This window comes from Phyllobates terribilis, unplaced genomic scaffold, assembly GCF_046119375.1.
Source record: "Phyllobates terribilis strain yellow unplaced genomic scaffold, ASM4611937v1 Scaffold_5__5_contigs__length_657084704, whole genome shotgun sequence".
NCBI lineage: Eukaryota > Metazoa > Chordata > Amphibia > Anura > Dendrobatidae > Phyllobates > Phyllobates terribilis.
In genome coordinates this window covers 178,926,371-178,948,859 of record NW_027362765.1, presented here as the reverse complement: position 1 = coordinate 178,948,859, position 22,489 = coordinate 178,926,371, and the positions used below count along the sequence as shown (strand labels likewise).

Sequence of the window (22,489 nt, the reverse complement as noted above, 5' to 3'; positions counted from 1 at the left end):
ACCCGTTGTTTATCATGGTTACCACTCTGCTACAGTGAGCGGGAGGTTACCGCTCACTTTAGCAGGCTCGTAACCATGATAAACAGCGGGATACTAGGAGCGCGTGTGCCCCTAGTAACCCGATGTTTACCATAGTTACCAGCCTGATCGCTGCTCCCGCTGGTCACACACAGCGATGTGTGCTGACCAGCGGGAGGGCAACGACCAAAAAATGGTCCAGGACACTTTGCAGCGATCAGCGACCTCACAGCAGTGGCCTGATCGCTGCAAAGTGTCACACATAGTGACATCGCTGGTGAGGTCGCTGTTGCGTCACCAAAACCGTGACACAGCAGCGATCTCGCTATGTGAGACGGGGGCTTTACACTATGCCTGTGCAAATAAACTTGGAGATTACTCATGATTCAGAGAAAAACAAACGATCAGACCTTGTCCTCAACGTAGAAGAAGTCTCAAAAAAATAAGTGATAAAACATCTAAACAATAAAATTTATTCCATCAGTAGAAACCAATATTCTAGTTCAACATAACACAAAGATCAGCATTTAAAGCTCTCCCACCCATTCCCACTCCAAATAGGCCAACTGAATACTCTATGATGTTCTCATGGTATCTGTCAGTTCTGGATTAAGAGTAATAACTGGATCATGGTCACAGTGCCATGGCGTGCAGAAATTTGGCAGAATATTTAAAGGGGTTGGCCACTTTACTTTTATTATAGCAAATGTACTGGGGACAGGGTTCTGTTGCACTAATACATAATTTTACAGGTTCTTCTCCCTCTTTTTAGTACACCCTTCCCTCACTGACTGCACAGCTCTGCTGTTCTCATCATGGCTACTGGTGAAGGAGCATCTGACCAGCCCGGGCCATCAGCCTCCTCCAAATGAATGCACTTCACATGGGGAAAGCTTTTTTTAATTGGAGGAGACTGATGGACAGGTCTGGTCACCTGCTCCTCCATCAGCAGCCATTATGAGAACAGAGGTGCGCAGTCTCTGTGAGAAGGTTGTACTAACAGGGGAGTGGAGAACCAGTAATACTTATATATTAGTAAGTTCCAAAAAATACTGTCACCAACACATTTATTAAAATGAAGATAAAGTGGCCAACCCCTTTAATACCATTGGGCCACGTGTAGATTGCATAGTATACCAAACACTGATTCTCCTGGCAAGAAAGGGCTCAGTAGTCGAGTCCATAACATTTTTACCTAGTCCCTGAAAATTATGTAAACCAATCCACAGAGTGTAAAAAAAAAATACTTTCTGTCTGTGTTTTTAACAGTTTCCCACAAAGCATATTCGGTCTTTAGGGCTAGATACACCTCGTGCTATCTTCAAGAGATTCGTATTATCGTCAACCATTTTTAAAGTCCTTCATCATTGTATGTTGGGGGAGATGGCTTTAGGATGCTTTGAGGATCACTCTCCACAAGGGGGCGCCAAGATACTTCACCAGTTAAGAGAAGATCTTCTCCGTTTAGCGAATCCAGATATTGCATCTAAAAAGTAAAGGTTAAAATAGGTGAATAAAGAGTTAAAGTATCAGATAAAGTGCTTCATCATCTGCAACTGAAATTATCATTAATGTTGAACTGTAAAAATTTTGCCAAAATGAAAAGAGATCCCCCCCCAAAAAATATAAAAAAAATATAAAATATCTCAGCAAGGAACACGCAATACATTGATATATATATATATATATATACACACACACACACACACACACACACACACACACACACACACAGTTGTGCTCAAAAATGTACATACCTCGGCAGCATTTTTCCTTTCTTGGTCTTGTTTCAGAGAATATGAATGATAACAAAAAAACTTTTTCTCCACTCATGGTTATTGGTTGGGTGAAGCCATTTATTGTCAAACTACTGTGTTTTCTCTTTTTAAATCTTAATGACAACCAAAAACATAGAAATGACCCTGATCAAAAGTTCACATACCCCAGTTCTTAATACCTTGTATTGCCCCCTCTAACATCAATGACAGCTTGAAGTCTTTTGTGGTAGTTGTGGATGAGGTTCTTTATTTTCTCTGATGGTAAAGCTGCCTATTCTTCTTGGCAAAAAGCCTCCAGTTCCTGTAAATTCCTGGGCTGTCTAGCATGAACTGCGCGCTTGAGATCTCCCCAGAGTGAATCAATGATATTGAGGTCAGGAGACTGAGATGGCCACTCCAGAACCTTCACTTTGTTCTGCTGTAGCCAATGACAGGTCGACTTGGCCTTGAGTTTTGGATCGTTGTCATGTTGGAGCGTCCAAGTACGTCCCATGCGCAGCTTCTGGGCTGATGAGTGCCTCCAGTATTTGCTGATAACGTGCTGCATTCATCTTTCCTTCAACTTTTACCAAGTTTACTGTGCCGTTGTAGCTCACATATCCCCAAAACATCAGTGATCCACCTCCATGCTTTACTGTAGGAATGGTGTTCCTTTCATCATAGGCCTTGTTGACCTCTCTCCAAATATAACGTTTATGGTTGTGTCCAGAAAGTTCAATTTTGATCTCATCACTCTAAATTACCTTGTTCCAGAAGATTTGAGGCTTGTCTCTGTGCTGTTTGGCGTATTGAAGGCGAGATACTTTGTGGCATTTGCGCAGTAATGGCTTTCTTCTTGCGACTCAACCATGCAGCCCATTTTTCTTCAAGTGCCTCCTTATTGTGCATCTTGAAACAGCCACACCGCAGGTTTTCAGAGTCTCCTGAATTTTAGCTGATGTTATTTGTGGGTTTATCTTTGCATACCGAACAATTTCCCTGGCAGTTGTGTCCGAAATCTTTGTTGGTCTACCTGACCGTGGTTTGGTTTTTACAGAGGCCCTGATTTCCCATTTGTTAATCACAGTTTGAATGCTGCTGACTGGCATTATCAATTCCTTGGATATTTTTTTGTATCCCTTTCCTGTGTTATACAGTTCAACTACCTTTTCCCGTAGATCCGTTGACAATTCTTTTGCTTTCCCCATGACTCACAATCCAGAACGGTCAGTGGCTGGATGAAAGATGCAAGAGTCTGTCTGGATTCCAGAAACTCACTCAGCTTTTATGCACACACACTGATTACAAGCAAACAGATCACAGGTGAGGATGTTACCTTTAGTAGCCATTCAAACCCATTTGTGTCAAATTCTGTGCAAGTTATCAGGCCGAAATCACCAGGGTATGTGAACTTTTGATCAGGGTCATTTGGATATTTTTGGTTGTCATTACGATTTAAAAAGAGAAAACACGGTAGTTTGACTAAATAAATGGCTTCACCCAACCAATAACCATGAGTGGAGAAAAAGTCTTTGTTATCATTCATATTCTCTGAAACAAGGCCAAGAAAGGAAAAATTCTGTCAAGGTATGTACATTTTTGAGCACAACTGTATATAGAGAGAGAGAGACACACACTAATAGTGCTTATCAGCCGCTATTTCAGCTACTCAGTATATGCACATTCATGTGGATGGAGATTTTTATTTGCCCCATCTGAGAGCAGTATGATCTAGGGGCAGAGACCCTGATTCCAGCGGTGTGTCACTGGGTTGCTTGCTGTAGTTTTTTTTAATAAAATCATTGTTTTATCAGCAGGAGATTATCACTAGAGGGCTAGTAAACATGTTGCCATGTAGTCCTCCATATTCACGAGCTCTGTATAACCCCGCCCCTACTGCTGATTGGCAGTTTTCTGTGTACATTGTGCATAGGCAGAAAGCTGCCAATCAGTGGTGTGGGCGGGGTTATACAGAGCTCAGCATTCAGAGAACTGAAAGATCTGCAGCAGAGAAAACAGTTTTTAATCAAAATTGGTGACAGACTCCCTTTAAATGAGCAACTTGAGTCTCTATTCAGTGACATTAAAGCAGATCTGTCCAGGGATTTCACAATGCAAACTGCATACATTATTAGGAAATAATCAGAAAAGACTTGCTCTGGTAAGGTAAGGCTTAAGCTAGTAAAATAAACTCCCCCAAATTGTTTTAACCTCTAATAAAATTATCTTTCTTATATCTCCTGGCATCCACTATCAGTTTATTTTACTAACTAAAGCCTTAACCTTACTAGCGCAAGTCTTATCTGATTATTTCACATTACCAACCTCAACAACCTGTGGTAGTTGTCTTACTTGCGGTAGGTATACCAAGGCAGACCTACTAGCACCACCATCCTTTATTATTTGCCTACATTATTACACGGATATTTGAGATCTGATAAAGCCTATGTACTTTGAACATTCACATCAGAAAAGATGATTAGTTCTTTTATGAAAGGTTTCCTGACGGATATTGAAATTAGTATTTTAGGAATTCATCTCCAGTTGTACTCATCTTAATAATGGGATTATACAACAATTCTGGCTTAGACTTTCAAAGTAAGTACATGAGCCTCATCAGGTGTAAAGATCTATTTACTGATACATTCACTTTGTATTGTTAAGTGGCAGATTAACAGCTGATGTTTGCATAAAAGACGGGTATTATAAACCATTTCACATTTCTTGGAATTACACTAAAAGATCTGACATACAGGTCACATATACAGAGCAGTGTATGGGCTCAGAAGTGTCTATGGGTTAATGTGCATGCTCATGTAGGAGCTGACCACTTGTGAGCAGTCTTTTGAGCTATTGTTGGGTGTCTCAGGACCCAGAAGCCCACTAATCTTTAGTGTCTTGAAAGGGGGAAACACACATAAAAATATATAACATGAAAAGTATCCTTTAAGGTTTAAAGGGCCTCAGGCTGATATATCAGATAAGAGCGTTATCTGATGGTTTTAGGTTAATCTGACATCTCCCTGTGTCCTGCACAGGGAATTTCCTGCATTGTGCTTTTTTTTTTGTATTTACAGTAGTAGTTCGATATTGAGAAATCACTTTACAATAGATATAGCATGATATGTTACTAGCTAAGCTATCACAATTCTGTCAGTGCTTGGTTTCTAGGTGGCAACGTGTAGAATTGTAAAAGGTACAAACTATAAAATGACATAGAAAAATACATCTAACTGAATGAGTTGCCAAATGGATAGTGTATTCAGAATATAGGATTATTTTTTGTGAATATTGTTAAAGAGAATTCATTAAGGTGGTTACACAGTATAAATCTATAGTCACATTTAATGTTGGTGAGAGGGGTTGCTTTAAAGGGCATTTGTCAGTAGGATCAACCCTCCTAAGCAGTCTATATGGGCATGTAGGTCACAGAAAGCTGAGTAAAGTGAGACCTTGATATCTGCAATCTGATATCTTGTTCCAGAGTAATTCATGTTTTTCTTATATGTAAATGAGCTGTTGAGATCTATGGGCCGGACACTGATCTGCACCAGAATCTGCCTCCAGAACTTATGTTTAATAAAGGGGATGATACCAGTGTGAGACATGTAACTATCACAGAACAGTAGAACTGAACTTTGTCTCCTTAAAAACACATTTGCAGCAGCTCTTACAGCTCTGCTGTATTGCAGCCCGGTCTGCCTGTGAGCTGGAGGCTGAAGCTGAGAGGAACCTGCAGATGTGTCCGGTATAATCACACACAGCCCTGCAGTGAGATCAGGAGAGCGGCCATTACACATCACACTGGTAACCATTACACCTCACACTGGTAATAACCATTACACCTCACACTGGTAACTCCTCCTTTTATTTATTTATGGAGGTAGATTCTGAGGGAGATCTGTGTCCGGACAATAGATCTTAACAGCTTATTTACATATAAAAACAATGTGGGTTTCTCTGGAATAAGACATCGGATTACAGATTTCAAGGTCTCAATTTATACACCTTTCCATGACCTGCATGCTGATCTAGACGGCTTAAGAAGGTTCATCCTACTGACAGGTGTCCTTTAAAAGTTGGAAAATCCATCCGAAGAAATAATATTTCACTGACTAATTTGGCAGATTTTTGATACATGTAAGAAAGAAAAACAATTAATACCCATATAAACTAGACACTTATCTATAGACAGCCGTTTCATCAGTAAAGAGCAAGGTACGGATTTGCTGGATGAGATTCCTTCTATGAAGTTCGGTAGCTCTCCTCTAGAAGGAAGAAAACTATCGCATTTATTTAGTTAGAACCATTACCCCACCAGAGCTGCCCCAAAGAGATCTCATCTGGTTGTCCAGTACCCTGCTCTACTTACAAGGGGGAGTGAGGGGAAGGAACATATGTCTTCAAATGGGAGTCTGGGCTGGGTGGTAGGAGTTTGACTTCCTTCAGGTGGATAGTTCGTTTGGATAAATTTATTAAGAAAACTAAAGGCGTTTTATGTAATTTGTCTTTTTGAAAAGAAGCTAGCAGCTAAGGTCATATCTCCATGACTCTGAGCAACTTGTTTTCCATCCAACTCCCATCCACTTGACAAATAAAGCTTTAACTACTCATGGCTCCTTTAGATCATATTTATCTTTCAGGAGATCTAAGCATTTCCAAGGGGCACAGGAGAAAACGTGCGACATGTACACTCATGTTCTCAGTAACTATTTTGTAGCTACGCTCAAATTTTTTGTATTATCGGCTTCAAAATGCTTTATGCCTAAATTGAGAGGCCAGGTCAATATATTTCCATGTGTGCAGTACTATCCTAATTTATTTAGCCGTTTCATTGCGTAATTATACAAATGTTATGAAACATAAATGTAGCGTCGGCGTCCCTGCCTCCTGCTAGGCAGGGACGCCGTTCCCCTCACCACTCCGCTCCGTGCCCGGCGTCTTCCTCCCGCTCTGCTGGCAGCGCGCGCTGCTTCCCGGCCTCTGTGCTTAGGGCAATGGCCGGAGGACCTCACCATATATAAGGCACCTCCTCCAAAATTGAGGTGCCCGAGCAATGTTGTTGCAAAGCCTTTCACCTCTGCTTCAGCCCTCAGGTCCCGTTACCAGTTACCTGCCAGTCACCTGCCAGATTCCTGTTTGATACCTGCCTGATATCTGCTTACCTGCTTGCTATCCTGTGGTCCGACAGTCTGCCTACCAGCACCTGCCAGTCTGTCTATGGATCAGTCCGCCTGCGGACCAGGAAGTACCTGCCAGATACCTGCCTGATACCTGCCTGCCTGTCCAGAGACTCTTGCCTGCTCACCTGGGAGCGCTCACCTGCTACCTGCCTGCTAGCCTACCTGGAGGCTCTGCCGTCACTTGCCGTGACCACCTGCCTGTCCAGAGACTCTTGCCCGCTCACCTGGGAGCGCTCACCTGCTACCTGCCTGCTAGCCTACCTGGAGGCTCTGCCGTCACTTGCCGTGACCACCTGCCTGTCCAGAGACTCTTGCCCGCTCACCTGGGAGCGCTCACCTGCTACCTGCCTGCTAGCCTATCTAGAGACTCTTACCCTGCTGTCACTTGCCGTGACCATCCGCCTGTCTAGAGACTGTCCCCGTCACTTGCCGTGACCTCCTGCCCTTCTACCCAGAGACTGTCCCTGTCACTTGCCGTGACTACCTGCCTGCCTTCCCTGGGAGCCACCCGCTTCCTTACAAGGACTGCCCCTTTGTATAGTTGCTCAGAGGTTCCACCTCCCAGACCCGTTACAGTTTGCTCCTGCCATGGAACCCGGTGGCACCCAAGCTCCCTATCTCTGGGACCTATGTCATGAAATTTCCCGTCAGAGGTCCCAACAGGAGTCCATCCTGAGCCACCTGCGTAGTGTTAACTCCCGCCTGGACACACTGACTACCTCTTCGGGACCTGCTTCCAGTCGCACGACTCCTACCCCGGCAGCGTCGCTGCCCATCAATTCCATGGCATCTCTTCCCGGTCCCCGCCTCGCCTCGTTTTGGCGGAGATCCCGGTCAGGCACGGGGCTTCATTAACCTGTGCACTCTGCACTTCGAACTGTTGGCACACCAGTTTTCCACCGACCGAGCCAAAGTAGCCTTCATCATGTCCCATCTCACGGGGGAGGCACTGGCTTGGCTAAATCCTCTATGGGAGAGAGGAGACCCCCTGGTGTCCAATCTGCCAGCCTTTCTCACGGCTTTTCGGAAGGTCTTCGACGAACCAGGACGGAGGACCTCATCCGCCTCATCTCTGCTACGCCTCCGCCAAGGAAGTCTCACCGTGGCCCAATATGCCATACGGTTCCGTACCCTTGCTTCGGAGCTTGCCTGGGATAACAACGCCCTGGTGTCAGTCTTCTGGGAGGGTCTGTCCGGACGTATTAAAGATGAACTCGCCGGTCGGGACATTCCTACCACTCTCGACGACTTAATTACACTTGCCACCCGGATTGACATCCGGTTCCAGGAGCGCACCAAAGAGGTCACCCGTGAGAGGAGGTTTCCACGCCTTGTCCCTACCTTCCAGAGCCCCGTCACCTCCTCCGTTACTCCCCCGGCGCACTCACCCGAGCCTATGCAGGTCGACCAGACCAAGATGGTCAAGACCCGTCAAGAATTACGCCGTGCCGAGGGGAGCGGCTTCTACTGTGGCAGTAAGGAGCACCGGATCCGTTCCTGTCTGGAGAGGTCGGGAAACGCCTGTGTCTAGGATCGTTCAGAGAGGTCGCCCTAGACAGAAATAAACCCTCTCCATCTCTAATGCTGTCGGTCTCTATCATCTGCGGGGAGAACCGTTATTTTGAACTGGCTCAACTTGACTCTGGAGCTGCCGGAAATCTCATTTCTCAGTCCCTGGTAGAGAGATACCGCATTCCCACCAAACCTCTGGCTGTACCCTTATCTGTCGCCGCCGTGGATGGGGGCCTCTTACCTCATCCCATCCAATTCATCACCGAATCCATAATTCTGCAGGTGGGAATGCTGCACTCTGAGAGCATCTTCTTCCATGTTCTGCCTGGACTCTCTCACGCCCTCTTGCTAGGCCTACCTTGGCTCCAGAGACACGCACCCGTGCTTGATTGGCAGACCGGAGAAGTTCTTCGTTGGGGACAGGACTGCCATAAGACTTGTTTAGTTCCCGTTCATCCTGCTCGTCCTTCTCCTACCCCAGCCAATCTACCCGGCCTACCGGCTCCCTATTGTTCTTTTGCGGACGTCTTTAATAAAAGAGAAGCAGAGACATTACCCCCTCATAGACTATAAGACTGCCCAATTGACCTGATGCCCGGCGCTACTCCTCCCAGTGGGCGTATTTACCCTTTGTCCGCTGCTGAGACCCGGTCCATGTCTGAATATATTGAGGAGAATCTGGCCCGGGGATTTATCCGGAAATCTACCTCCCCGGCGGGAGCAGGCTTCTTCTTCGTCAAAAAGAAGGACGGTTCACTCCGTCCCTGTATAGACTATAGAGGCCTTAACCAGATCACAGTGAAGAATAAATACCCCCTTCCGCTCATTCCTGAATTATTTGATCGTCTGAGGGGGGCTAGAATCTTCACCAAGCTGGACCTCCATGGGGCGTATAATCTGGTCCGTATCCGTCAGGGGGATGAATGGAAGACGGCATTCAACACCCGGGATGGCCACTAGGAATATCTTGCAATGCCCTTCGGTCTCTGTAACGCTTCCGCCGTCTTTCAAGAGTTGGTCAATGACATCTTCCGTGCCCTTCTCTACTCCTGCGTGGTGGTGTACCTGGACGACATCTTGGTCTTCTCTCCGGATCTTCTCACTCACCGGAGGGACGTTCGTCAGGTCCTGCTCAGGCTCAGGCAGAACCACCTCTACGCTAAATAAGAGAAGTGCCTCTTTGAGCAGACCTCGCTTCCGTTTCTGGGCTACATAATCTCTCAGACCGGCCTACAAATGGATCCTGAGAAACTGTCTGCCATCCAGAAGTGGCCCCGACCAGAGGGGGTTGAAGGCTATTCAGCGGTTCCTGGGCTTCGCCAACTACTACCGCCTCTTCATTCCGCACTTCTCTTCCTGGACTGCCCCTATCTCGGCGCTCACCCGTAAGGGCGCTAATCCCAGAGAATGGCCGCCCGAAGCAGAGGAGGCCTTCCTTTCCTTAAAACAAGCTTTTTCCTCCGCCCCTGTGCTGCATCGTCCGGACGGCAACAAACAATTCTTTCTAGAAGTTGAAGCTTCCTCCTCCGGAGCCGGAGCAGTACTTACCCAAAAGTAGTCTTCCGGAAGAATGGTAACTTGCGGCTTCTTCTCCAAACTCTTCTCCTCCTCTGAGCGCAATTATTCTATAGGAGACCGAGAATTGTTGGCCATTAAGCTGGCACTGGAGGAGTGGCGTTACCTGCTCGAGGGGGCTCTTCACCCGGTAATAATTTACACGGACCACAAGAACTTGGCTTACCTCCAGAGTGCCCAGAGACTTAACCCGCGCCAAGCCCGGTGGTCCTTGTTCTTCGCCCGCTTTAATTTCATTCTTCATTTTCGCCCGGCTGACAAAAACATCAAAGCTGATGCCTTATCCCGATCCTTTTTGGTCTCTGATCTTGAAGAGGAGCCTAAACACATCATCGACCCCGCCAAAGTAATGCAGGTGGCCCCCGTGAATCTAAATCGTCTTCCACCCGGTAAGACGTTCGTAACTGTTCCTGATCGTGAGAAGGTTCTACACTGGGGACACTCGTCCAAGCTAGCTGGCCACGCTGGTCAGAAAAAGACCCTCCAGCTTATTACCCGGCATTACTGGTGGCCTACCCTGCACAAGGACGTAATAGACTTTGTTTCAGCCTGTGTGTCCTGCGCCCGCAACAAGGTTCCGAGACATCTGATCTGCCAGCCAGCCGTCTCCTTCCACTTCCTGTACCTGCTGCCCCGTGGCAGCATATAGCTATGGACTTTATAACGGACCTCCCTGTCTCTGTCGGTTGTACGGTCATATGGGTGGTCGCTGACCGCTTTTCCAAAATGGCTCACTTTATTCCCCTGCCGGGTCTCCCATCTGCATCAGAGTTAGCTAAAGACTTTATCCATCATGTCTTCGGTCTTCATGGTCTTCCTCTCCACATCGTATCCGACCGAGGGGTTCAGTTCACCTCTCGTTTTTGGCGAGCCATGTGTAAACTGCTGGGGGTCACCTTGGACTTTTCTTCCGCTTATCACCCACAGTCCAATGGCCAAGTAGAACGGATCAACCAAATTTTAACCAGTTACCTCCGGCACTTTGTTAATGCTCACCATTCCGACTGGGTGGATCTTTTACCGTGGGCTGAATTTTCTTACAATAATCACGAGAGCGAATCTTCCTCCAAATCCCCGTTTTGTGTAGTCTTCGGTCAGCATCCTCAGATCCCGTTTCCCGTCTCCGCCTCGGTGGACAATCCGGCTGCGGAATCTCTCGTTAACGAATTTTCCTCCATTTGGGAAAGTACCAGATCCGCACTTCTTCAGTCATCCGAGCGGATGAAAAAACAGGCTGACAAGAGACGTCTGGATCCACCACAAATCCGTCCTGGAGATAAAGTCTGGCTCTCGTCCAAATATGTCCGGCTCAAGATTCCTTCTTACAAGTTAGGGCCTCGGTTCATCGGCCCACTGGAAGTTATCAAACAAATCAACCCGGTGGCCTATAAATTGAACACTCCCGGCCAATTTGCGGATTCCCAACTCCTTCCATGTATCTCTACTCAAACCCGTGATACTTAACTCTTTTTCCAAGTCTACAGGTACGCCTCCTGCTCCGGTTTCCACTGAAAACAAGTTTGAGGTAGAGAACATTCTGGCCACCAAAAGGGTAAGAGGAAGGACCTCTTTTCTAGTGGATTGGAAGGGGTTTGGTCCTGAGGAGAGAACATGGGAGCCCCGGGAGAACATCCATGCCCCGCTCATCCTTGATAAATTCCTGTCTGGCCTAAAAAAGGGGGGGCCTAAAAGGGGGGGTACTGTAGCGTCGGCGTCCCTGCCTCCTGCTAGGCAGGGACGCCGTTCCCCTCACCTCTCCGCTCCTTGCCCGGCGTCTTCCTCCCGCTCTGCTGGCAGCGCGCGCTGCTTCCCGGCCTCTGTGCTTAGGGCGCGCGCTCCCCCTCTCTTAAAGGGACCGCGCGCGCCGTCCTAAGGAGTCCCCGGCCAATGGCCGGAGGACCACACCATATATAAGGCACCTCCTCCAAAATGGAGGTGCCCGAGCAATGCTGTTGCAAAGCCTTTCAACTCTGCTTCAGCCCTCAGGTCCCGTTACCAGTTACCTGCCAGATTCCTGTTTGATACCTGCCTGATATCTGCTTACCTGCTTGCTATCCTGTGGTCCGACAGTCTGCCTACCAGCACCTGCCAGTCTGTCTATGGATCAGTCCGCCTGCGGACCAGGAAGTACCTGCCAGATACCAGCCTGCCTGTCCAGAGACTCTTGCCCGCTCACCTGCTACCTGCCTGCTAGCCCACCTGGAGGCTCTGCCGTCACTTGCCGTGACCACCTGCCTGTCCAGAGACTCTTGCCCGCTGACCTGGGAGCGCTCACCTACCTGCTAGCCTACCTGGAGGCTCTGCCGTCACTTGCCGTGACCACCTGCCTGTCCAGAGACTCATGCCCGCTCACCTGGGAGCGCTCACCTGCTACCTGCCTGCTAGCCTACCTGGAGGCTCTGCCGTCACTTGCCGTGACCACCTGCCTGTCCAGAGACTCTTGCCCGCTCACCTGGGAGCGCTCACCTGCTACCTGCCTGCTAGCCTATCTAGAGACTCTTTCCCTGCTGTCACTTGCCGTGACCATCCGCCTGTCTAGAGACTGTCCCCGTCACTTGCCGTGACCTCCTGCCCTTCTACCCAGAGACTGTTCCTGTCACTTGCTGTGACTACCTGCTCGCCTTCCCTGGGAGCCACCAGCTTCCTTACAAGGACTGCCCCTTTGTATAGTTGCTCAGAGGTTCCACCTCCCAGACCCGTTACAATAAAAATGTGAGGTAACTCATCAAATATCCATAAAAGCTCTAAAGTAAAGCAACCAATCAATCACATTTAACATGGAGTTCAGTTTGCAGCATGCTTTAAAAGTAAGAGATGACAATATGTGAATTTGTGGGAAAAGATTTAGTAGAACTAGTACAGGTAATTCATTCATTTAAACCTCTGTTCATACTGGACTTAAGTGTCCATTGGCGGTCCTACTCAGTGAATGACACCCTTCCTTATAAAACACATGACTGCATAGAGAGATACTGGTCAACCACTAAGTAAGACCACCCACTGGACTCTTAAACCCCGAATGAACAGAGGTTTAAATTAATAAATTAGTAGTTTGACTGAATCTTTTCTTAAAAATGGTGTCGGCAGCTTGGATTGCACTTTCAACAGTTAAAAATGACAATTAGTAGCTCGATACAGTCTACTCTTAGTTTAAAAGAGATGTCTTACTGCAAAGTAAAATGACCCAAAGGGTAGATCTGGTTGAAAATAACAAATCAGAATTACTTATCTACTGCAGCTCCGGTGTCGCCTCTTCAATGCTCCCCACCAATCTTTGTTGACATGGCTGCACTGCTAATTTCCCGTCTACAGCATTTGACCGAATGCAGGTCCATCACTGGTCTTGTACCAATTACTTCAAAACCAATGAGCCCAATGATTGGCTGTAGCAGCCACAGAGCCTTAGACAGGACATCCCCACAGCAGATATATCAACAAAGACAAGCGGGGAGTAGTGGAGAGGTGCGGCTAAAGTGATGGTAACATCGATATTGTTATTTACAAAAAGATGAAGCTTTTGGGTCATTTTGAAACTGGACAGCTTCTTTAAGAAACTTAGAAGTCACAAGGAACGATATTCCATTCTGTACACAAGTGTTGCCCAACCAGTGGCTTTTAAGCCACATATGGTTCTTGGGATCACTACATTTCACTCCCCAACATTTGGCAGCTTCAGAACATTTTGTGCACTAGTGATGTCATTAGTCTACACTGGCAAATCACTGATGTAAGAGCCTTTATAATTTGATCATAACCGTTCCTGTATAACATGCAAAGTGGCTCAACACCATCAGCTGTACATAAAAGTGGCTTGTGACCTACAAAAGGTTGGGGATATCTGCTTTGAACTTTATTATGACCCAATTATTACAGGATGTTCCGATATGTTTAGATTTTCTGTGGTTTCGCTGCACTACTTGCATATAGGACAAAAAAAGTTGCTTTGTAGACCTTTAAAAGTAGCTTCAAAAAATATCAGTGATAAGCAAACATAAGTTGTAATTTTGTAGATACAGTTTTATTGCTCTTCTGCTACAGATTTCTACTACTAGCCCATTATCCAGAAATGTCACGTACAGTGGGTATGGAAAGTATTCAGACCCCTTTAAATTTTTCACTCTTTGTTTCATTGCAGCCTTTTGGTAAATTGTAAAAAGTTCATTTTTTTCTCATTAAAGTCCACTCTGCACCCTATCCTGGATAAAAACCTCTTCCAGAGTGCTCTGGACCTCAGACTTGGCCGAAGGTTCACCTTCCAACAAGACAATGACCCTAAGCACACAGCTAAAATAACAAAGGAGTGGCTTCAGAACAACTCTGTGACCATTCTTGACTGGCCCAGCCAGAGCCGACCTAAACCCAATTGAGCATCTCTGGAGAGACCTGAAAATGGCTGTCCACCAACGTTCACCATCCAACCTGACGGAACTAGAGAGGATCTGCAAGGAAGAATGGCAGAGGATCCCCAAATCCAAGTGTGAAAAACTTGCTGCATCATTCCCAAGAAGTCTCATGGCTGTACTAGCCCAAAAGGGTGCTTCTACTCAATACTGAGCAAAGGGTCTGAATACTTATGACCATGTGATATTTCAGTTTTTCTTTTTTAAATAAATTTGCAAAAATTTCTACATTTCTGTTTTTTTTCAGTCAAGATGGGGTGCAGCGTGTACTTTAATGGGAAAAAAATGAACTTTTTAGCAAATGGCTGCAATGAAACAAAGAGTGAAAAATGTAAAGGGGACTGAATACTTTCCGTATCCACTGTATAAATATGAACATACCCCGATTAGAATATCACTTTGTGTTTCTCTAGGCAAAGTATAGACTGGTGGCAACTCTACTGGAATCAACTATCACCCAACCAACTCAATAACTCAAGTCCGCAAGGTGCGCACGAACTACACTATGTCTCTGGAAGACGTCTGGTAGAATAACACTGCTTAGCATACATTGAGTGTCCCGAAGGTCTGGGAACTGTTTTCACCATGCTTGGCCTGTGTTCAGCCAGCAAAAGCACCAGTTCGCAGAGTGGCAGGAACACGGAGCAGCTGAATAAACAATGACATGTTACAGAGAAGGTTGAAAAAAAAAAATTTCAATCTACTCTCAAGATCCTGCCTGTCCCGTACTTGTTAACACCGCTGTTCAAGCCCAATCTCACATAATCCATAATGAATACCTTGTGTTAAGAAAAAAAAAAAAAAAAAAAACTTTGGAAATTAAAACTTAGCATTTTTTTTTCGGAATGGATTTACAAAAACAAATTTTAAAAATCTTATTAAAAGTACTAAATGATTCCAGCTCTTCTAGATGCTGGGGGAAGATCTGATGGCCACTTGTCGTGACTTTGAATAAGGAGGGTTAACTAGAGTTACACCTTCAAACTACTTATATATTTGGTAAATATCTCACAGAATCCATGAAAGGAGGATGGAGTCATTTGGGAAAGGATTACGTAACTCACAGGTGTTTCTGCAGACCAGTACAGTTCAGTCCATGCAGAAAAAGACATCATTAAAACCAAACCTTAGAAGGACCTACAAAATCCACATGAGACTAAACACTAAAACATTCTTTGGAATTGAAGGATTATTAAGCATGTCACAGTGGTGTTTATTTCGTTTAACAAGTTTCAGTCTAGCTACAAAGACCAAACCACAGAAGACACTGATGTTGGAAACTCAAACTTTGCTCCGCAAAAATTCGGTGAGGGTAGCACACGAGCCTCCCCTGTGTCCCCAGCACATCCATATGCAAGCAATAACACACTAGACATTATTAAGAAATACCCCTAGTGGGTTGTTTACTGCATGCCAACTTTATGTGTAATGTGTCTGCACAATAAAACATAGAGAAAGACTTAAGATCTATCTAATACACCACTGTGAGTGTGACCAGCTGCTTTATATTAAAACGTGATAAACAGACTTAACAAATGTCTCTCATCGTTAGCTACCAGGATAAGAAGCCAATATGTGCGCTTCTGATGCAAGATTATCTCATATTGAAAGTGAGCATCTTATAGGGGCAGCCCCAAGTCAATCAGGAATGCACATTCAAACTTCCTGCTTGCTGATGGCAGTGCGCTCTTGATTGATTGACAGTGCACCCTAGTGGCATGGCTGCACAGCTGGCCCGAAGTGTTTGAACTGCGGTCCTTGCCTAGGAATTTGGCCACTGCTAATAGAATAAAAAGGTGGCCTGTAATTTAGGCAAGGACAAATAAAAAAATAAAATTAAAAAAACCTTCAGTTTTTGAAAACAGAGAACATTTTTTATTAAGAGGTAAAGTGCAAAGTTGCTTGTTTTTACAAGCACTATGCAATGTTGTCCATTTATGATGACGAGGAAACCCCTTTAACACTGCTCTGAACCATGCTATGGTATTAGTATTGTATTTGGGTACTTACAGTGCCTACAAGTAGTATTCAACCCCCTGCAGATTTAGCTGGTTTGATAAGATGCAAATAAGTTAGAGCCTTCAAACTGCAAACGAGAGTAGGTTTTATGAACAGAAGCATAAATCTTACAAACCAAAAAGTTATGTTGCTCAGTTGAATTTTATTAAATTTTAAACATAAAAGTGTGGGTCAATTATTATACAACCCCTATGTTTAATATTTTGTGGAATAACCCTTGTTTGCAATTACAGCTAATAATCGTCTTTTATATGACCTGATCAGGCCGGCACAGGTCTGTGGAGTTATCTTGGCCCACTCCTCCATGCAGATCTTCTCCAAGTTATCTAGGTTCTTTGGGTGTCTCATGTGGACTTTATTCTTGAGCTCCTTCCACAAGTTTTCAATTGGGTTAAGGTCAGGAGACTGACTAGGCCACTCCAACACCTTGACTTTTGCCCTCTTGAACCAGGCCTTGGTTTTCTTGGCTGTGTGCTTTGGGTCGTTGTCTTGTTGGAAGATGAAATTACGACCCATCTTAAGATCCTTGATGGAGAAGCGGAGGTTCTTGGCCCAAATCTCCAGATAGGCCGTGCTATCCATCTTCCCATGGATGCGGACCAGATGGCCAGGCCCCTTGGCTGAGAAACAGCCCCACAGCATGATGCTGCCACCACCATGCTTGACTGTAGGGATGGTATTCTTGGGGTCGTATGCAGTGCCATCCAGTCTCCAAACGTCACGTGTGTGGTTGGCACCAAAGATCTCGATCTTGGTCTCATCAGACCATAGAACCTTGAACCAGTCTGTCTCAGAGTCCTCCAAGTGATCATGAGCAAACTGTAGACGAGCCTTGACATGACGCTTTGAAAGTAAAGGTACCATACAGGCTCATCTGGAACGGAGACCATTGCGGTGGAGTACGTTACTTATGGTATTGACTGAAACCAATGTCCCCACTGCCATGAGATCTTCCCAGAGCTCCTTCCTTGTTGTCCTTGCGTTAGCCTTGACTCTTCGGACAAGCCTGGCCTCGGCACGGGAGGACACTTTCAAAGGCTGTCCAGGCCATGGAAGGCTAACAGTAGTTCCATAAGCCTTCCACTTACGGATGATGCTCCCAACAGTGGAGACAGGTAGGCCCAACTCCTTGGAAAGGGTTTTGTACCCCTTGCCAGCCTTGTGACCCTCCACGATCTTGTCTCTGATGGCCTTGGAATGCTCCTTTGTTTTTCCCATGTTGACCATGTCTGAGTGTTGTTCACAAGTTTGGGGAGGGTCTTAAATAGTCAGAAAAGGCTGGCAAAAGAGATCTTTAATCCACACATGTGAAGCTCATTATTCTTGGTGCCTGAACTACTTCTTAATACTTTAGGGGGACCAAACAGAATTCTTGTGGTTTGAGGGGTTGAATAATAAATGACACTCTGAATTAACTTTTAACGTTTTTAAAAAAAACAAAAAAACAAAAAACAAAAACAAAATTTGCTGCAGTGCATTTCCCACTTCCAGGCTGATCTACAGTACAAATGTCACAATGCCAAGTTAATTCCGCATGTGTCAACCAGCTAAATCTGCAGGGGGTTGAATACTACTTGTAGGCACTGCATATGAAATAATATACCATAGATAAATAAGACTAAAAAAGTTATAATTATTATTAAAAACAAACAAAATTAATAATAGTTTTGATCATGCTTTCTAAATTTACCAGCTGTTTTAAATTGTGATCTGATCTATCAAAAAAGACTACATAATACTCAAAAAACAAGAATATTTAATTTATGAATAAGGATCATGACTATGATTGATGAAAATGTGGGCTTGTCACAACAGCATCCCTGCTTCCAGCAACACTGAACTACTTTACTTGTAAAACAATCCTTGAAAAGACATCCATCTGAACAAAGAATGAAAAGTTTGTTAGATTTGTTCACACTACAATCAGTATTATAGTCACCCATCCTCTTCCAAAATTCTTAGTTGGAAAAGGGCTTTAAAGGGAATCTGTCAGTAGGATCAACCCTCCTAAGCAGTCTATATGGGCATGTAGGTCATTGGAAGCTGAATTACATTATACCTTGATATCTGTGATCCGATGTATTATTCCAGAGAAGAGAAATTCATGTTTCGTAATATGAAATGAACTGTTAAGATCTATGGGCCGGGCACGGATCTCCCTGAGGATCTACCTCCAGAGATTAATTTAAATTAAAGGAGGCATTACTAGTGTGAGACATGTAATGACTGACAGTCTGCTCTCCTGATCGACATGTCTCACACTGGTAACGCCCCCATTCATATAGAATAAACTCTAGAGGCAGATTCTTAGGGAAAAAGGGAGATCGATTTCCCACCCCTAGATCTGAACAGCTCATTTACATATAAAGAAAAATGTGGATTCCTCTGGAAAAAGGTATTGGATTGCAGCTATCAAGATATCATTTTATTCAAATTTCTATGACCTGCATGGTCATATAGACGGCTTAGAAAGGTTGATCCTACTGACAGATTCCCTTTAAAAGATGAACTCACATTTATATAAACATTGACATCTATTTTAGGCCAGGTTCTGACGGGCGTATCTTATGGTCCGTATATCAACTGTATTTCCCAACTAAAGTATCTGCGGGTCTCCCAGCCACAACTTATAGTACCACATGTGACTACAAAACTGTAAGTTTGGGTGGGGAAACCCGCGGTTGGATAATTGCAGTCTGTATACAGACCGTGAACTACACCTGTCTAAATCCGGCCTCAGACTTCTAATCTAGCTATTTATAAAGCCATATATAATAAAGCAGTCCATATCTCATATTTTTGCCTTGCTTATTGTAATTGTGCAAGAATCACGCAGCTTAGCTGGTTATGCTATATGCTTTTGACAACCAGAAATGCATAATATCATACAAAAATTTTGGCAAATCTTTTCCTGGTGTGGTAGATCCATCCTTAGTAGGAAGCTCAATGAATGATCAGAATCCCCATGAAGCCATCAAATCTGTTGTTTTGTTGGCTCTTAGGAGAACAAAAAAATATTGATGGCAGGCCAAATCCGTTACATAATGGACAACATAGTGGACACCGCTGGACACCTTTGTCCAATGGATCTCGCGATGTCGCAAACCTTAACTTGTCATTTAACACAGCAAGAAACATTGAAAATGTTTGCTTCATCATAGTATCATAAAATAGGTCAAGTTAAAGTTTGCCGCATCTGTATAATGTGGTTAGTCAGTTTTTACTTTTAAATCTTTCTTCTGGGAAATATGATGGAACCTCCAATGTATCTGTGTCAATTTGTGCCCTTCCTGTAATGTCAACCCCAACCGTGATCCAAGGAAAGCGTCTTGCACAGTAATGTTATATTCGGAAGTAGAAATTCTGTTTTCATGTTTCTCAAAGTGATTGTTTAAAAGACAACCCTTGTCCATCTGCTCTATATGGACGGCAGCGTGACAAGTCCCATTTATGACCAATCTATAATAGATAATTTGTATTAAATGTATGGAGACACAAAATTTCCCCCGTGAAAGCCAGCTAAGTATGTTACCATGTCTATTACCAGGGAGGCAAACAATTCTGTATAGGAGCTGTAGACCCAAAACCTATAGGAAATTTGGAATCAAGACCATTTGTAAAGTTTCTTCATTTTAATGCCATATTCTCACACAGTGTTAGCGCTGCATTTTTTTTGTGTGTGCAGAAAATCTATTGCATTTAATAGTTCTAATCTTAGTGGATGTGATTCATGAAAACTCATGCCCATGGCTCATGTAAAAATGCTGTAGTGCTGTGCGTTTTTTGTTGCTTTTTTTTCCCCTGTGGACTATAGGGAGCCTGAGAAAAAGCATGTAAAAAATTAAAATGTGCTTTTAATTGCAGAATTCCATCAGTTCTGCACTAAGATAATACAGAAAAATAAAGTTGTGTCAAATGTGCAACAAAATGCATAAAAAAGGGGGGAGGGGAAGCATAAAAAAGCAACAAAAATATAATAACCAGAGGAGACTGCTAGCGCATACTGTGCTGTAAGACACGTGCAAAAAATACGCAACATTTTTGCCTTGAAAACATGGCCTATGAAAAAAAAAAGTGGCTTGCGAATGTGCACATATTGTTTTACAAAACTTTGAGTCATACCCCAGTTAAAATCACCTCTGGAAAAATTTAAGAGGATTTGAGCGATTTACCTGTTTGCGCACGTATTCAACCATTAGTTCCAGTTGTCGGGGATCGTCACACTTCATGTTGAAAAGATTACGCCAAAGTGCAGAAGACAGGACTCGATCATCAGATATAATCCCCTAAAACAGACAAAAATTATTAAAACTGCAGTCACCACCAAGCTAATAATGTTAATCAAGGAATATTTTATACCTACAAAAATCAGCAGCACCAGAATTTATAAATCATATTTCATAATCATTCTTCATCACAAATAACATTCATAAGAAAAAAAAAAGAGGACTAATTGATGCTGAAATCACAAAGGAGAAAATAGAGCACTCAAGTCCAAAATGGCTCAGAGCAGAAAAGCACATCAATATATAACGGGAATATAAGGAGAATCCAAGGGCAACTTAAATATATGAAAATCCATTCCATGCATCACTAAATTTCAAAATGCATATCAATAAGCCGATGGTAATAAAGTGAAAATTGTCAATATATATGCACATTGTGCTCCCGAACAAAGTGCAATACGAAATGGTAATAGTCACAGGGGAGGCATTTATTTGCTTTCAAGGGGTTAAATGACCAGAGTCTTCTAATCCTATTAGGCCATGTGCACATGGTGCGTTTTTGCTGCGATTTGTTAACAAAACCTTAAGCAAAACCTGACGACAGCAAAGTGAATGAGAAACCTGAAATGAGTATTTTTGACTTGCAGATTTGGTGCAGAAAACGTGGTAAAAACGCGGCAAAATTGCAATGTTTTGGAGGCTGTGTTTTCCTGCTAAGAGATGCAGAAATGGTGTAGAAATTTCTGCACACAAAATACTCAACGTGTGCACATACCCTTAGGGTCCATTTATGGACAAACCGGCAACACAATACAACCAACAATTGGTAAACTTTTACCGATCGGTGAGCATTTAATAGTCTGTGTACACATGTAGAGCAAAGTAAACGATGCGCCCTGAGCGACCTGTAGTAGATTGCTCAATGTGCATAGGCTCAGGATGATGTCCTGCAAAGAATGACGATCTTTTGCGCTGTGCAAAAAATCATTACACCTGATGAACGAGCTTTTTACTCGTTCATAGGGTGCTTGGCAATTTTCACAATTATTTTCAGTGTATCGCACATTTTTAAGAATGATCCTTTACGATTATCCATCTGTGTATGTGCAGCTTTAGAGAAGGGAAAAAGCTATCAAGGACAACCAGGCGGGGCTTATCCTATGGCGACAGAAAAACAAGACACAATCCCTTATTCATTACAAAAGCCATATTGACAGTCATCAAAGGGGTATCCCTATCCTTGACATTTCTATAGAATATGCTGTAGATATATACGCCACTCGGTTTATAGGAGAATGTGGTGCTTGAGTAGGGGTCCAGTCCATATAATGTGTAAGAGAGACTCTGCTTTCGACTTTTGCAGTAAAGTGAACAAAAGTTTAATGTCAATCCAAAACAATATTATGAAGTTTAGGTCCCATTGCTGCAGTGCAATATAGCACTCTACCACACAGACCTAGGACGCAATTCTACAGCACGGCTTTATCCACATATGACCCCCTGCACTGCGGCAATCAGAGGTGACGAAGGTCTGGATTGGGACCGAAACTTCATAATATTGTTTTGTATTAACATTAAACTTTTGTTCACTTTACTGTAAAAGTCGAGTGCCGAGTCGCTCTTACATCTTTCATATCTACAGGCATTGCTATAAATGTCTGAGATAAGCAGTTTCCCCCTACCTTAGGCTGTGTGCCCACGATGCGTTTTTGGTGCGTTTTTTTGTGCGTATTTGCAGCGCGTAAACGCTCCAGAAACGCATTGCATACCTTATCCCATGACTTCCTATGACATTCTGC

The 22,489-nt window shown here is 44.1% G+C and overlaps 1 protein-coding gene across 1 annotated transcript in view; it reads right to left on the bottom strand.

The window, feature by feature from the left end:
• Nucleotides 1-330: 330 nt before the first annotated feature.
• Nucleotides 331-22,489, bottom strand: part of UQCC1 (ubiquinol-cytochrome c reductase complex assembly factor 1) — a 150,679-nt gene continuing 128,520 nt past the window's right edge. Inside the window, exons 9-10 of the mRNA XM_073683536.1 lie at nt 20,637-20,750; nt 331-1,504 (exon numbers count right to left, since the gene is read on the bottom strand). Coding sequence (XP_073539637.1) covers nt 1,370-1,504; nt 20,637-20,750 — 249 coding nt within the window. The 3' untranslated portion in view covers nt 331-1,369. The remainder of the gene's footprint in view (nt 1,505-20,636; nt 20,751-22,489) is intronic.